General features: G+C 47.0%; 1 protein-coding gene across 1 annotated transcript in view; it reads right to left on the bottom strand.

The window, feature by feature from the left end:
- ANKS1A (ankyrin repeat and sterile alpha motif domain containing 1A) overlaps nt 1-16,619 on the bottom strand; it is a 77,615-nt gene that overhangs the window by 43,420 nt on the left and 17,576 nt on the right. Inside the window, exons 10-11 of the mRNA XM_009327414.1 lie at nt 16,180-16,297; nt 8,610-9,181 (exon numbers count right to left, since the gene is read on the bottom strand). Of these exons, the coding sequence (XP_009325689.1) occupies nt 8,610-9,181; nt 16,180-16,297 (690 nt within the window). The remainder of the gene's footprint in view (nt 1-8,609; nt 9,182-16,179; nt 16,298-16,619) is intronic.

The raw sequence follows: 16,619 nt of genomic DNA, 5'->3' as shown, positions 1-16,619 counted from the left end.
TGAAATGAAGTCCACTACATTTGACATGCTGCTTCACGTTTATTAGCTGTATCTCTAAGCACTTGCTGCTCTTGCAGCCCGCAGCCCAGTAAAGCGAGGCACGGTGAGCGCCCAGGGTCACACGCTGAACTCGCTGCAGCTTCCAAGCATTTCCCAGATTCACAATAATTGAGGCTTGACGTGACAAGAGGACAGATAACAATAGAGGGGCCAAAGCCAACAGAAAGGCAGCTTTTCTAAAAGCCAACACGACGCAGGCTCAAAATACCGCTGTGATTAGGGCGCTCGCAGGCGGCGGGCAAGCCAAGAAGATGCTGCGTGCAGACGTTCATCTGGGAGACAATATAACAGGTGCTGCTTTAACAGCAGTCAGGTCCTGCCTGCTTCCCTGTTTATCCTGCTGATGCAAGACACAAGTGATCTAAGGCACTTTCCCCAGAAAAGCCTTTGGCTAATGGCTACCTGATATTACTAACTGATGTTGCATCCCTGAAGGTGGAAGGCAAGGCTGCTCAGACCCGGCTGGGATACGTCCTCGGAGCAGAGGGATGGCTGGATCGCAGCATGCACCAGGATCTCTGAAAGGGATGGAGCTGCAAATATTAAGAGCAAGAGAAGGATCTGGGACAATGCCTGCTGGCTCCTTAGCGCAAGTGTAGTCCTGAGAAATTTGGATCTGGGCCATGGATCTTATTTCTAGATTGGTGACAGCACATAAACCACTTCTGGTTTAGTTCGTGATGCTTCGGCTCATGTTCAACATCACCATCCCATAGAGCAGATGCCTCGTATTTCATCGCCCAGTATATTGTGTATACAAAAGACACCAGCTTTTTGATACCTTTGTTATGAACTCAGCATAACAAATACCAAAGGCCTGGAAAATATAATGCTCAATTTACTAATTCAAACCTAAACTACAAAAGCAAGCCTGTTGTTTGAGGCACATTTCAACACTTAAACTTCAGGGTTCCCATGCTATATCCTCCTCCAGCAGCATGTGCTTTCCACACACAACGCGAGGACTCACTAAATTTGTTATTTATTTCAAGACATTCTGCAACTGTTCATTAGTGATAAAGGCACACACATTTTCTGGCTTAATATGGTCTCTGAGAAACTCATTTGGATCCAGCTCAGGGACTGTTGCTTCATACCACTCTCCAGTCTGTGTTTTTGTACAAATCCCAGAATTAAAAATCTGAACACATACCAAAAGGAAAGGAGCTGATGGTATATATTTGTATTTCACAACCAGCGTGCAGTGGATCTGCAGTTTCAGAGCCCTCCAAATATCAATATTTTTTGACAAATACCCAGTAAAATTCGACGTTAACATGACAAGAAAGATGGCCAAATGCGACAATGCATCTGCTCATAACAGTGAAATGGCTGGACGCTGCTTATTTTGAGCTTAAAATAAAAGGCAAAAACCCCTTAAGAATACCAAATCAGTTCACCGTCTTCACAGCTACATTTTCATGCTCTCGTGTCCTAACACATAAAGCCAAAAATGATTTGTTTGGCTCTTGGTGCAGAGGTTGTCTCCAGCGTGCAGGATGCAACGCAGGATGGTGAAGCCCGCTTGGAGACCTCGGACAGAGCTCCAGAAATGCTTTTTTAAAAATAAAAGCTTCTGAAGTGCTGGAAGATGCAACGTAAAGTGGAAGAGAACATAACGAAAGACCGAATTTAGTAAGGACACTGAGGCCGGACATTTCTGTTCCTGAAAAAGAGTCCCGAAAAGGCTAACGATCACAAGATCGTTACATAACCAAAATAGCCATCAGAGCACGAATAATTTACATAAAAGAATCAAAAGCTTCTGATTCAGAAATACAGAGTTAATACACTTGAAAAGTTAACAGAAACACACAGCAGCAGGGGACTGAAATTGTTACATTATTCTAGTGCACTGGACGCACACACGCTAATTTAGATCCACGTTCAGCCTGTAATTGGTGACCTATAAATAAGAGGAGAAAAGAAGTCACTGTGCATTTAGACCTGGATTGAGGGCGTTTTCACAAATCCTTCTGAATGCATGGATGGAAGGTTTCTTCCACGCACAGGGTAGCCGATAAGCTGCTACATCTCACTGTATTCTGCAAACCTGCCTTAGGGAGAGCTGCCCCGGATACCCGTCCAGTTCCAGATGAACTGATACGATCCAAAGAGCTGGCAAATATAAGTCTTGTTATGTCTAAACCTCGCTGCTAAATACGGGAATAAAGTATGCTTGGTCTTTACGTTTGCCTTTCAGACCAGGACACCAAACTATTTGACCTACGAAACTGGTAAATTGTCTTAATTTGGCTTGGATCGGCTTAGTTCGGTGTTGGTTTATAATTTTAACAGGCTGGCCATTTGCAATAGATGCAAAGCAAACCTGTAAGGTGGAAACACAAAAGCTTTCACTTCAAAAAGTTAATCAGGATGGAGGAAGTCTCGCCATTGGGGGAAAGGGAAAAGACATTCGGCACGAGGGATGATGTAAGAATTCCTGACCTTAGCACAGGAAAAACAAGAGGAAACATTGGGATCTGGAGATAATAGAATAATCAGCCCAATAATTAAGTTAAAATCCTGATGGACATGCTTATTTGGAATAGCAGAAATCAGAACAAAAATACTGACCACATTACTGCTTTTCCCCTAAAAAAAAAAAAAAAGACATTTCAAACAGGCAAAGGGAAAACTGGAACGAGAGCTTAGAAACAGCGGGCCAGCTCCAGGCAAGGGACATCAGCCGAAAAGGATGCCAAGCACACCTCGCTTTGAAAACAGGCTCTGCCTGGTCCCACAAGGCAAACCCAGGGCGAATGAAGCATTAAGGTTTAAACACCTGAACCAAAAGAATAAATCAAACATTTCAGGAAGCACAGGCTGCTGGCAAGCGAGGAAGGAGCCTTGCGACCCGCGCGGCAGGGACGTCCTTGGACCATGCAGGACCACTCGAGCCAGAGAAGCGATGGCCAGCCTGCATGCTGCAAGGTGGTACGAACATGGAGAGGCTGAACATACTGTTTTCTCAACCGCGTTTCTCACTTGAAACACCAGTGTTTTGATCTACAGCACGGGTCATACAGGAACTGTTACCCGGGGCAGGTAAGGTGCACGAGCTTGTCCGAACACAAACCACCGAGCTTTTACAAGATGCAGTTTCACCAGGCACAAAAATAGCAACTCTCCCCCTGAATAACAAGGGAAATATTTGCATTTTCTTTCAACACCAGCTCGCAGCTCTGCATTTCAACTTCTGGGTGTCTTTTTAAGGCAGTGACAGGTTTTGCATCAAGAGCTTTCCTGAAAGTTTCACACTTCAATGCAAATGTTCTTAATCCTCAACTGTAAGCATGTAATTAAGGCACTAATTCCACTAGGAACTTAAGCACCCAAGCAGTCCTGACAAGGTTCACGGGGCTCAAGTATTTAAAGCCACCCCATAGCAGCCACAACCTCTAACAACTTGCTCCCCAGCTCTTCAAAACCCGCGATGGAAGGCACGACAGATGTGCCATTTACTCCTGCCATCCGTCCTTACGTGACCTTAAGACCCCAAAAATGGGTCAGCAACAGGTGAAACACCACATCCACAGTTACTGCAAATGGGAAAGGTTTCCTTCTGCGATGAGAGCGAAACATGGAGCACCACTGCAATTATTCATAGGAGATGATGGTTGCCCAGTGCCTTAATTAGCTACAGAATATTCATTAATTCTTCAACTAATTCACTTAGGGAAAAACCGCATCAAAGTGGTGGACTGTGCATCTCCTTTTTTCTAAAAAAAAAGCTAAAATAAAATACGTGTTTTATTTGGTTCCCAACGTTTCTTTTGAAGAGGGTTTAATCTCTTCCTAAAAGAGCTAAAGACAGAACACAAGGCAACTACCTCATTTTGTGAAATTGATGCTGGAACCTCTGAGCCCAGCATTCATTACAAATTCAGCATCGGAGCCACTTACTTGACAGCAGACAGCTGGAAGTGGAGGATTAAGGGATGTCAGGAGCCAGGTCTGAGGCTAATTCTCAGTAGCCTGCCTCATTCTTCACCCCTGAACGCTTAACACATCATTTTTCTTACTGATACCTATGATGCAAGAAGAGCAGCTAAATTCAAACATCACCGTGCCTCAACTGCAGACGTCTCTGTTCGGAAGCATGGACGCAGATACGGGCTGGTGACATCAGGTTGTACAGATGCACCTCCCGGATCATACACGTATCAAGAACAACCACACTGCAAGCCTGAAAACAAAAAAAATCCCCCAAGCAGGGCATCCTGGCTGCACTGCCGCGCAGGCAGGAGCGCGGGGTACGAAGCAGAAACGAACAACGGCGATAACTGCAGGAGCAGCGGTGCATCGGAAACCTATCACAAAAGGCACTAAACCTCAATTCCTGAAGCCAAGACACTGCCCAACGTTTTTGCGTTTTGCTGAAGCCAAACATCTCCCCTCTTCCTCCTCCTCTACAAATGGAGCTCATTTATCTGCTGTTAGCATTTAGAGGTTTTCACTTCATCACCTCACTTGGTCCTGTGAGAAGTGAGGCAGCATAGGACGCGGCTTCCAAATACCCCTGCATGGCTTTTATCAACCTGACAGCATCTAAAGGACGGAAAGCGTTTGTCACAGCCCGACTTCTTCTCAAGCCACCACAGTTTCTAGAGGACTATTTTACAACATCCTCAAGCCCAGCCATCGTCCTTCCGCTGCTTCCCCCAGGAAATTACATCCCCGCTAATTACTCTCACTGTCAGGAAGCTGCTTCCCCAGCGGAGCTGCGGCAGCTCAGTGAGTGACTGTGATAAAGTTTTACTTCGTCTTGGTCAGGCGCTCTCCTTTAGCGCGGACACGCTGATCTAGCAAATGGATAAAAGGACCTGGAAAAAAAAAGCAACGGAAGCTGGGGCAGGGGGAGAAAGAACCGTTCAACACCTAAATCTGGCTGAGAGCGATCAAATAGCACGGGCTCAGAATAAAGCAAAAGTTGTTGCATACCCCTTAGCCTTTGTTAAACAGCTTACTGTTCATATTAGACACGTATATGTTACCTTTCATCCATAGAGACCTGGAATAGCTTATCAGCAAGAGAGAAATCAGGTCAGCCCCTCCTGGACCGCACCCTGAGGGTGGGACGGTTTGCTGAGCAAACTCTAAGGGGCTTCAGTACCATTTTGCACGACACAAGGTTTGCCTGCCTACGGCAGGGCTCGTGCACGGACCCGGGCAGACAGCAGGGCTGGAGCGGCTCTGTGGAGGAGGAAGGCAGAGCAGATGCGAGTTAATCTGCCCTGGAAAAGGGGCTGGCAGCCGAGCCGGGCGCCAAGAGCCCCCCTCCTCCCTCAGGAGTGCAAACACAGTTTATTCTCCTATACAAAATTCACAGTGAGCTGTGACTGCTGCGTGCTCATCTCACGGCTGCTAAATATTTATGAGCCGATTACAAAAAACAAATTTATCACTTTAGCCCTCAGCCAAGTTTGGAAGGATTCAAATATTTATTCCGACTAGGAGCTTTACCCCCTCACACGCTTCCTCTCCCCCACCTTGCTTCCCACTCAAGCAGAGGATCGAGCATTTTCGGTCCTCACCCCTCTCTCTGGGCAATACATTGCTGTTTGCATTAGTAATTTCTCTGGCTTGCTTGCAAAGAGTTTCTGTCCGACAGCAGCTGCAGGGAGGACACCACGTGTGCACTCACACTCCCACGAAGGAGCCGGTGGGTCAGGAGGCAGACGGGACGCACGCTGAACGCCCTTTGCAGTATGGAGCACAAAGCAGCACTGTCGGCATCTGTTATTTGGGCCAGGCCCTCGGAGCAGGGGAGCTGCAACTGGGAACGGGGATCAGCTTTGCCAAGTGAATCATTTCTTCCCCATCCCACCCTTTTGGCAAAGCCGGCACCACCTTCCACTTCCAACAAAGGGCATTGGCAGCGCTCGGCTGGGGAAGGGACTTGACCCTTCGCTTCCAAACAGCAGGTTTTCCTGCTGTCCCCAGTCAGCGAGGCTAGCTGAGCACAGTCACCCATGGCCCAGAACGATGCTAGCTCAGCCTCTGCCACGGATCCCATCTGTCCACGGACATAAACAGGTCCCTCCCCAAGTCCCCGGCGCCTCGAACAGACACACCTACTGCTGGCAAGGCCAGTGGGCAAAATCCTCAGCTTGTTTGCTACAGCTGCATGTTGCATAGAGCTGCACACGGATCACTTTCCTCCTCAGTTGCCTGCATAAAGACTATTAAAATTAACAGAATAATGCATATAAATCTGCCATTTTTTCCCCTCAACACAGAGGAAGAGCCAAATCATTGCTAACAGGGGTGGCTCAACAAGGTTTTACGTTAGCCTGGTAAATTCAGAGGCTGCAAGTTGCATTAATTCAGCGCAGCTGCATTATCCCATTCAGGGAACTAATTAAACCTCCAACAACAGCACTACATTTATGTTTAAGTCTCATTGTTGCCATTATGACCAGCCAGATCAGTCCCTTTCTGCACATACAAATCACTGAAAAAAAAAAAACCAAAACCCAAAAATCCCCCACAGGTGCATCTTTACCATTTCTTATCAATCATAGGAGTCTGCTTTCAGATATTTTATAGCAAGACCTGGCCTGACTATATAAACTATCACAGCAGCTCCCTTTTATGTTGCTTCTATAGAAAATTGCTCTGCCCCATGAACCATGCCCCTCCTGCCAACAGCAAAGAGCACAGCCGTTGCACCAGGAGTCAGAGTGAGACCCCAAATGCCTCTATACAGCCTTTGGAAATTAAAGAGCAAATCAAGCTGAAGGCAGTGAATCACCAGCTGCTGGCTTGTCCCCCTTCTTGTGAGAATATTTAACCTTACATAGTGTTTTTCAGTGGGAACAAAAACATTCTGCAAAAAGAGGCTATCACCATCTCACAGATGGGGAAACTGAGGCAGAGAAGAGAAACCTTTGTCCAGAATCATTCAAGCCAGCCTGTGACAGCCATGAGACCCCACAGCAAATCGGTGCTCCCGCCACAGGATGCTCCTACCAGGTTAAAGCAATTCCACAAAATGTTTAAATTACACCAGAAACCAGGAAGACAAATAAAATCATCAGGTTTTGATAGTACAGATGTGTTTAAGTTAGACCTGCCCCGTTGTAGACAGGTGTGAATTTTTCACATTCTTTCTTTGATTTCCTCACCTAAACATAACAGGAAGGAAAAGCAGATTTTCCTCCTGTGGCTTGTTAGGCTGACGCTGGGTGGAAGCGATGCTTTTTGTTTACAAGCAGGGAAGCAGACCTGCGGGTTCATTTCTCTGCACAGAGGAAGCACAGGCACACTAACGCTTGACCTCTGCTACTAGTAAAGTCGTGCACCACTGTAAAGCCAAAGGCTCCTTCCCTTTCAACGTTTGCTGTAAACAGTTGGGTTAGGCATGAAAAGTGCAGTGAAAGTTATCTGGTCCTCTCAAATAAGCCTTCTGCTGCAGGATCTTTCGCTCACAGTCATAGTACAACTGACCCAGGTAATTAACAGCAAAGCCTCTACAACCAAAACAGCTACAGAGAAAAACAGATATGTTTGACAACCCTGAAACACTGCAGGGAGTGAGAATATGAACTGAAAGATGGGCTCGAACTGAGGAGGGATTCCGACTTTGCTTTTAGCATCTTTGAATACCTCCCTCTTCCACAAAAGGTGATTTTTATCTCCGAGTCAGGATTGGAGAGGCAGCTGAGCATCAGTCAGTGCACAGAGGACAGGTGAGCAGGGGCACAACCGTCCCATGAGTTTACACGCCCGGCACGCAGAGCTCCACACCCCCAGCACCACACCAGGGGTTTTATTTCCTTTCAGTGTACAAAGAGTGGTTCATCTGAGCTTATCTCTTCCGCAGCGCTGCTGCTCTACCAGCAGAGAATCATCTCCAAAGAATGTTTCAGTAATGCTGCGGTGCTGAATTTCAGAGGGACACTTAATCTCGCCTGAGTGGTTCACTAGGGCCAACTTTCTGAGCATGAAATATTTAACTATCCATGGGCCTCCTGTACTATAATAAAGTGACTTCTAACAAGACTCTGAAATAAATACGCAGAGAGGAAAGCGGGAGCTATTAAATACAGAAAACACAGCCTAATTACTCTCTTCCTTCCATCCCCATGAACCCAGGACACAGCTTACCCCCCCAGCAGCAGGGACCCAGAAACAAAACATCTCCTCCGGATGCTGGGAGAGTCCACAGGGGAAGAATTGCAAAGAGGACATCAACACAAAGATTTGTGAGGAGCACTGTTATCAACTATCCCTCACTTTGGGGGTGTAAAAACTTATCTGGCTTGCCTAAAAAAAATCAAGTCCTGTATGTGAGTAACTTAAAAAACTTTGAAAAGCCCCTCACTTCTTGCAATTCTGCTTCTCCCCCACTCCTGTTAAGCCTGTCTTTTGGCATTTAACACCTTAAAGACTGACATGTGAGCATTTGCCTGTTAATGTGATGTGAGAGTTAGTAGAAGTAGTGAAAACCACCCAGGACCCCCTCCAAAGGCCAGTGCAGTAGAGAGGAGCTCATGCTGTACAGATTCATTCCTGGCACAGAAGCTAAGCAAGGTCAGCCTTACCTCATCCCACTCTGAAGCAAAGGACGGGGACTTCTCCAGCCTCTTCTTCCCAGTGCTGCAGTTCGAGAGCGATTCGCTCCGGCTCCCCATGGCATCGTCCTCTGTCGGAGAGCAGGTCAGAAGATCAGAGTCCGATTTGGACAAGCTGCGGCTGAGTTTAAGCTCGGCTTTGGGCTTGCTCCCCGGGTGGGCTCTGCCCACAGCTCTGTCCCCCTCTTCCTCAGCACCACCGGGGTGCTGTAGCACGTGGGGCGTGACTACAGTTTCAGGATCCGCCCGGTTGACGTGCGTGTGCTGGATGGTTGCGTAGACCACTTTCTGGTTTTGGTCTGGAGAGCTGGTCCGTACTGATCCAGAGGCAGGTAAGTCAGCATCCTCCAGCTGCATAGCAGGTGGGTGACTTGTAGCTTCCGTGCCTCCTTTCTCCGCGGAGGAAACGAGCCTGAAAGGGTCCTCACTTATCTCACAGATCGGGGAAGAACCGTGAAGCAACCCTGAAAACTGCTCTGGAACCTGGATGTCCTGGCCGTCGGCAGAATCCTGGCTGCGGTTGCCACTGCTCCTCCTGTGGTCTTCAAGGGGATGAAAATGGGGGAGGGGGAATTAAAAACATGGAAGAAGCAGCAAAATTCCAGCTCTCCCCCTGCCCTCCCTCAGCAAGGGAGGGAGAGATAAAGAGAGAACAGTTCAGTATTGTTCCGCATGCTCAACTTGTACCCAAAGTCATGGCATTTATGAAATTCCAAACACTGGCCTGATTTATGCAATCTGGCAGCTCTCCTTGTTGTTTTATTCCTGTTAACACTAACTATCAGGCCTTGCTATATAAGGCTAAGAGAAGTGCTAACTATATCCTGCAGAGAGAGCAAGTGAGGTAGGAGAAGCAGAGACGGAGGCTCCTGGAACATCTGATACATTTCCATAAAGGCCAAAGTGTTATTTAGAGCAGCGCTCCCTGCTCTTGGCACGAGCTGCAGGGTGGGAAAACTTCTGGACTGTAATCAACCTGCGAATTCCAAAATCCGCTCCCCAAAAAAACCACTGCTTTCCTCCCTAGTGGTTTCCGAGTTTAACCTCTGCTCCTTACTCAGGGGAGAGAAATAAACAGTTTATGCAATAAAAAACTTGATCAAAAAGTCTCTCTTGCAAGCAAACCACTGAACGCAGAATGCTCTGATCTACTAACGCAGCGAGCTGCGTGGAGTACCGTCTGTCCCAGAAATATGACACTGCTACTCAGCTACTCCTGCACCAACACCTTTAATATCAGGTACCAGGGTCCTGCATAAATCATGAAAAATTGATTGATCCCAATTGCCAAGCGTGTGCACAGACATACGTGTACTCACCTTGGTCACATTACACGCATTTGAACTGCAAAAGCGAACCTTTGTAAAGCTAAGTATAACTTCTGTTTACCAAGGATTCCTCTACCTGCCCATAATCGCTTGCAAATTTTAACCACTTCCATTTAGTGCTGAAGAAACACTCCTCGGTCTGAGGACCAAAAAACCACACTGCAAAGGAGCATTAAGGCAAAGCACCCCGATAACGTGGCTCTGAAATGCAAGGCGGATGTTCAGACGTGAAGAGGAAATCGCTTGCTTTGCAAGACAGCAGCTCTCGGAAGCCAAGGCAAAGGAATCCTCATTTCAGCGAGGGCAAAATACACTAATGAATTCTACTTATCTTTAACTAAAAGCAGCCTATTAGCAACAACAGCGAGATCAACTCCTTCCCCCCAAGCATCCTTTCCAGCACTAGCCTTGACCAGGTCATTTTCAAACACTAACACCCATCTGGTTTGGTGGTCTGTCCTCACACCAGAAATGAGGCAGGAAAGGACTGAATTAGTCATTTGTCTTTGCAAGCCGCTCTAGGTCCTGGGGTCTCATGCACTCTGTGTTTGATAAGCGTAAGCTACTCCTTCTTGCAGGCATTTGTTTACTCCACAGAAATGCTATAAGCAGCTTGTTCAGTTGGCAGCTGAGTCAGGAACAGCAAAAGCCCGAACGGAGGTTAACTGCCAGGGCAGCGTGCCGGCAGACCTCGCTTCTCGCCGGGATCAAGTGATGCGAGGGCTTATTTCATTCTGGATCCTATGAGTTAAAGATTCCAGGACAATGAAGTAGTTGTTGATTACCTTGCACGGGCACATAAACCACAAGTTCTGCAACCGAAGTTGCCAAGGGGGAGGCACAGCCCCTGCGGGCAGGTGGCGTCACCAGCATCGCTCCTAATGCTGGCTGGGGAGTGCCAACAGCAGCACCCGATCAGAAGATCTCAAGACCAGACTATGTTCAGTTACTTCGCATAAAGTTATGAAGCTGTAACGCTGGAGAGAAGCCTTAGAAGAGATCAGACGTGCTGCATTCATAGGACAGACTGGTATTCATAAGAAAAAGCTACCGACCTCGTAAGAGGAACACAGCATTGACGGGACAGTCACATTAACCTGATGGGGAGGGAACAACTTTTGCAAATTAACAGCCTTTCTTCTCAACCTCTTTCCTTCCTTGGAAATCATTTCTTCCATTCCCCAGCTTAACCTTTACTGACATTTCTGCTGAAGGCAGAGAGGCGGCTCGTGAAAATTTATGCCACAAGCTGGAACACTTGGGTCCAGCCAGAACAAAGTGCTCCAAATCCAGCTCCAGAGACTCACAAAAGGGCTCCTGTTGAACAGAAATCACAGCCGCCCATTCATCCTCAAGCCAATGAAGGACTTTGAAATACAAGGCAGCTGCCAGCGAGGGAAGGGATGAAGCAAGGGCAACAGCACTTGCTCAGAAGATGCGAGGAACATCTTGAAGGAGACATTTCAAGAGCGTTTCAGAGCCTGCCCTGAAAGCTGCGGACAGAAGAACTAATGTGGGAAGGAAAGAATCATCTCGCTCCTTTTAATCATTGAGGTGCACATGGCAGGAACACTGAGGGTTCCCCAGGCCTTACCTTTCGGGGTTTCAACTAAAGGTGCCTCAGGACAGCTAGCAGAGAGGCCAGAACAACCACTGGCCATCTCGGGAAGGTGTATCTTTTTGGGATAGGTTACTGACGTGATTCAGCTGATGTGCTGATCACTTTTCTCATGGCAGAGATGAACAGTACTCATTTTTCAAGTGCGCAGTGCATTTGGAGAAGGGAAAAATAGTATTTAGGTGCTAGAAAAGCAGAGAGACCCCAGTTCCACCTATCTGCTGCACTCCAAGGGATTTGAAAGCATCTTCCTCCAGTTACACCTTTTCACTTGAAGGGAGTCGTCCTTAACATAGGGACTTCTGTCCAGCTCCCTTAGCTGATTTTACACCCAAGCACAGACATCTGACTGGTCCTGACTTCTTCAGCCAACGCCTGCTGCAGGTTTCACCAACAGGAGAGGTTGCTTCCAAGACCTAATGGGAACAGGAGCATCTTTCTGGGTACAGACTGCTTCCCAGGGAGCACTCAGTTAAGACCTCCCCTGCCAGCAGACTGATGATTCCAGATACTGAGCACTTCCCTAAATTCGTAACACTAAGCTGCAACTGCCCTGCTCGATCAAGTTTCTTTTTTTTTTTTGCCCTGCTCGATCAAGTGTCTTGCCCTATATATCACCAGCAGGATTTGTTTCATGCCCCTGGATTAAGAGAATGAAGCTGTTATTGCAGCTGCTTTCTGCTCAAGCTCCCCAACCTTAAAACTAGCAAGGGCATATGCTAGCCTCTAACTTTCATATAGAAAAGGATCCCTGTGCTACATCATGCCAGAATTTGTCAAGTGAGGAGCATGCTAATCTATCTCCTGTGGCATAAAAGGCCAGAGAAGACAGGGAAGCTGGTGCTACTTTACAGGTGCAAAAATAACCTTCAACTGCAGTAAAACTGAAACAAAGGCTCATTTACACAGTGAGGCACTGCATGTGAAATCCAGAAATGTACAATACGCTCCTGTATTAGTCTCAAGCTCAGTCATTTTGGGCAGAGTTTATCCCCCAAAAGCTACCTGAACTTGAGCTCATTTGGACTCCCTCCCCTATTCCCCTTTCAAGAAAGGGCAACAAAACACTGCCCTAGTTGCTTAGAGAGATCGCTAATGTGACTGCACAGAAGCTTCTAAATACATCATGACAGCAGAAATGCAGGCTTGGATCTGAGATATGGGAAAAGGGTCTGTCCTCCAGCCATGATAAAAGCAAGGGAGGTTTGCCTACCTGTGGTAGGCTGTGGTTCTACACTACCGTTAATCTCACAGCAAACCAAGAGGTATCTGTCCCTGCCAACCTTTGTTTGCAATATCCATGTGTCCCCATCGATTCCCTATAGTGATACCCATCCCACTGCTTCTGCAGCCATACTCTGGCTCTGTGAAAAGATATTTTCTTTAAATCTCTCAGCATTGTGTTCTGTCTTTTATCATTGGGTCAGAGCACAGCCATACATCTGGTTGAGCCAGCACAACCATAAAGAAAAACTCTAGCAGGAAGAAGGAAAAAGTAGGGACTTCAAGCTGGGCTTCCTCTGGAAGCAGCACAGCAGAACCTCAACAAATCAGTTTTTAATAACCATTAGAAGGAACTAAGTTGGTCCTACCTGCAGCTGGTTACTGCTGACAGCACTTGTGGATGACTCTGCCGAGAAGCAAGACAGACATCAAAACTCAGAAGAATTTTCCACATTCATCCTCCATCGGGTCTCTCTGAACACAGCAGGAGTTGCCCAGTCTCCTCCTGGTCAGTTCGCCACTCTTGGCCTATTTACAAGTCCTGTTCCAAGGTCTGAACGCCCTGACTTCATGCATGTGATTGCCCGGAGTTTCCTTACCAAAGGGGACGGGAGAGCATTTGGCTCAAACCACTTCTGATACTCTGCCCAAAACATTAAGCCAACTTTTCCTAGTGCTCCAGCATGTGACAGCAAACTGCTGTAACATACACAAAAGGCAACCCAAAGCCAGGCGGATAATACCACATTCATCTAGTCACTGGATGCAAGACAACTTGCAGCAAGAGGAACAAAGGCAGCTATCAGATATGAAAGGCACCATTAAAAACAGCGTGCCTGAAATTCAGCCTTTCAGCTGTCCTGAAAAGCCCTTCTCAATAGCCCGCAAGAATCAGAGTCCTTCTCTTCTGACCAAAGGCGCCTCCAGAACTCATCAAGTAACATCTAGAAGCCCAGCCTCTTAGATCGAGGGCCAAGAAGCAATTCAAAGCCATGCTTCAGCCTGCCCCTTGTCTTGGGATTGAGCTGCTGCCTTTGATGCTCCAGGACCCTTCTGATCCAGAGGTGGGAAAATTCTCCAACACCCCAATTAAGGCTTCAGTCCCTCACTCAGCCCTTGTTTAACTTTTTGCCAAAACAACTCTGCTACTCCCTAAATGCAGCTTCCCCCCTCCCATCAGCATGTACCTCGCATTTCATGCTCAGCTACGCCTGCTTCCCCGTGCCCTTGTGGCATCTAACCCCAACTACCACGAAAGCCAGAAACATTTCCTTTTCTTCTCAGTGTAATAAAGCAGATTTCAAAGCTGATCCACCCTTCCAGAGCAGTTATGAAACTCGTGTGCAGAAAGAAGCAACCTGTAATGCTGTGAGAGAAAGCAAGAATGTACAACACAAAATAGTCAGTGCTAAAGACAAAAGAGAAAAATAGTCAGTGTCTCATTTCCTACTGGGGTTGAGAAGCCCGAAGTCCTCAAGAGGACAAGCAGCAGGTGAAGGATGACATGGGGCCCTGTCAAAGCTCAGCTGCTCCTGCAGTAGAGGGAGAGCTGCCAGCTGGGGACACTGCCACGCATGCAGTCGTGCCACAGGGAGCACTCTGAGATGTTTTGGAAAACAGCTGGTAACCCTCTGGAGAAGGGGGACAAACAACCGTGTCCCTTTCTCCGGGTCCACCACAAAGAGCAATGGGAGATGGCCCTGGCAAGCCTAAGAAATGCAAGAGATGAGAAATACATTGGCTGGGCCCCTTCCCCCTAGGAGCAGCTCTTCGCCTCCACCAGATCGAAGGCTCCACCGCATCAGTCATAGTGCTAATTGCATTTAAGAGAGTGAACAAGTCCTGGAAGATGAGAAAACCCAACTGCATCCCTGGATTTCTCCCACATCAGTGGAAAGGGCTCTAGGTTTGTTACAAACACACTAACACTTTCCATAGACTGCAAACCCTGAAGTCACAGCTATTATCTTTCTCCTGTATGTTAGGAGGACATGTATGTAGACAGGACTCTGCTCTGGATAAAGATACTTCCCACAACCTCTCCATGAAATGGCGCTTAGCGGGCCTGCAGTACCGACGTCTTTGGGTGTTCAGGGGAAGAGACTTGCATCAAGAACAAGCAGATGCATTACTCTGAGATTTTATTTTAATCTGACACACAATTACGACACACCTTCACTCCTATTAATCAAGCCTAGACATGGTAGCCAGAGAAAGGAGCAAAGCCATCAGGAATAGCTTGCACTTGAATAACCAGCAATAGCTGCACACTGAAAAGATAGCCTGAAAGCTGCTGGTTCAATGACTGTCACCCAAGGACTATTCCTGGCTGAGACCGCAAAGCACCAACCTGAAAAGCATCCTAACTTTGCCTCCGGCAGCAAGTGGCTTTGGCAAATGCTGGTGGGAAAACAACGACCTCTTGTGCCACCCTATACAAGCTAGGAGTGCGGCAGGACTCGAGGAATGAAAGCTATCATGCTGCAAGAAGGAAAAAAAAAAAAGCTGCAGGTCTTACAGGGCAGTCAATGAGGCATCACATCAAGTTCTCATTATCCTCTGTTCATCCTCAAAGTGAGATGGTTTCCAGGTTTAGAGTCCAAACTCAATCCTTCCAAATTCCTGCTCAGGACTTTTGAATAAAGCAAGAGATGTTTTTCCTCTAAACAGATCTTCTGTTGTTGTTGTTGAAGGAAAGCCAAAATGCCCAGCAATAGCCAAACACAAGAGACAAGGTGTTCCCAGATCCTTTGTAAAGCACAAAAGTCCCTCTGGGACAAGAGAGGCTAATTTGATACTTAACATGGCTATATAGTGGATTTCAAGTCAGTTCTAGAAAGGGGCTTGCTCTACACATGTTTGTTTTCCTCCTTTGTTAGTTTACATCTCAAATTAGCTTTAATACACAGCGGGATGTTGATTTTAAGACCAGGATAGCAGGGCCAATCATCTGCCGATACAAACATGCAACGCCAGCAGGTCTTCAAATTCAGCTGGATGGAGAATATGGCTCATTTAAATGCTTGCATCAGTTCATCTCACTTGTAACAACACGGCACAGCCTTCCACCCTTCTGCATTTACTTGGCTGTGCACAAGATCTGCTTATTTTCTAAGTTAACAGAGTAGGTCCTCGCAATCGCTTAGTTGTCAAAATAGCAGAGTTGCCCTTCCTCCGTGTACATTTTGTACAGGAATGCTTAGATCTCTCCTTTATAAAAGTGAAGATTACCAGGAAACAAAACAATTGCAATCCAGACCCCAGCCGTCCCACCCAACAAAGAGTTTAATTGTTCCAGTTACTCTCTGCCCTCTATATTTGCCTTAAATGCATCTAAGCAAACAGCTCTGCTTTTTGGATGGTCACTTACCTTTTGTTTTCCTATCCACCACAACTGGCTTTTTAGTTTCTGCTGTAAGCAACAGCTCGTAAGGGTGTTCCTCTTCCTCAGCTCCACTTCCCCTGCTCTTTCCTCGTGCAACAGAGGCCTAATGAAAAACAGCATAATGTAGTGCTCCACAAAGCAATGCTATTTATCCCAGTAATAAAGCACAAGGCCTCTTTATGCCATGGTTTAAGCAAGGAATTGGCAGAGGCAACACCTTCGCTGTGGAGAGTGATCCAAAATGTAATACTCCCTCCCTCCCCGCCCCCTCCCTCAAAAAAGCCACCCAAACCCCCTTTATTTTCTAGTATTTAAGGTTGCTGACAGCTTTCTAGCACTAACCAACTGATTCACTGTGCAAGGTCTGCAGACAGCCTGGAGGGGGGAAAAGAGCTGAGGCAGTTATTCCTGTTCATCCCAACTCA

This window comes from Pygoscelis adeliae, unplaced genomic scaffold (genome assembly GCF_000699105.1).
Source record: "Pygoscelis adeliae isolate BGI_AS28 unplaced genomic scaffold, ASM69910v1 Scaffold197, whole genome shotgun sequence".
NCBI lineage: Eukaryota > Metazoa > Chordata > Aves > Sphenisciformes > Spheniscidae > Pygoscelis > Pygoscelis adeliae.
This window is presented reverse-complemented; position numbering and strand designations above follow the sequence as displayed.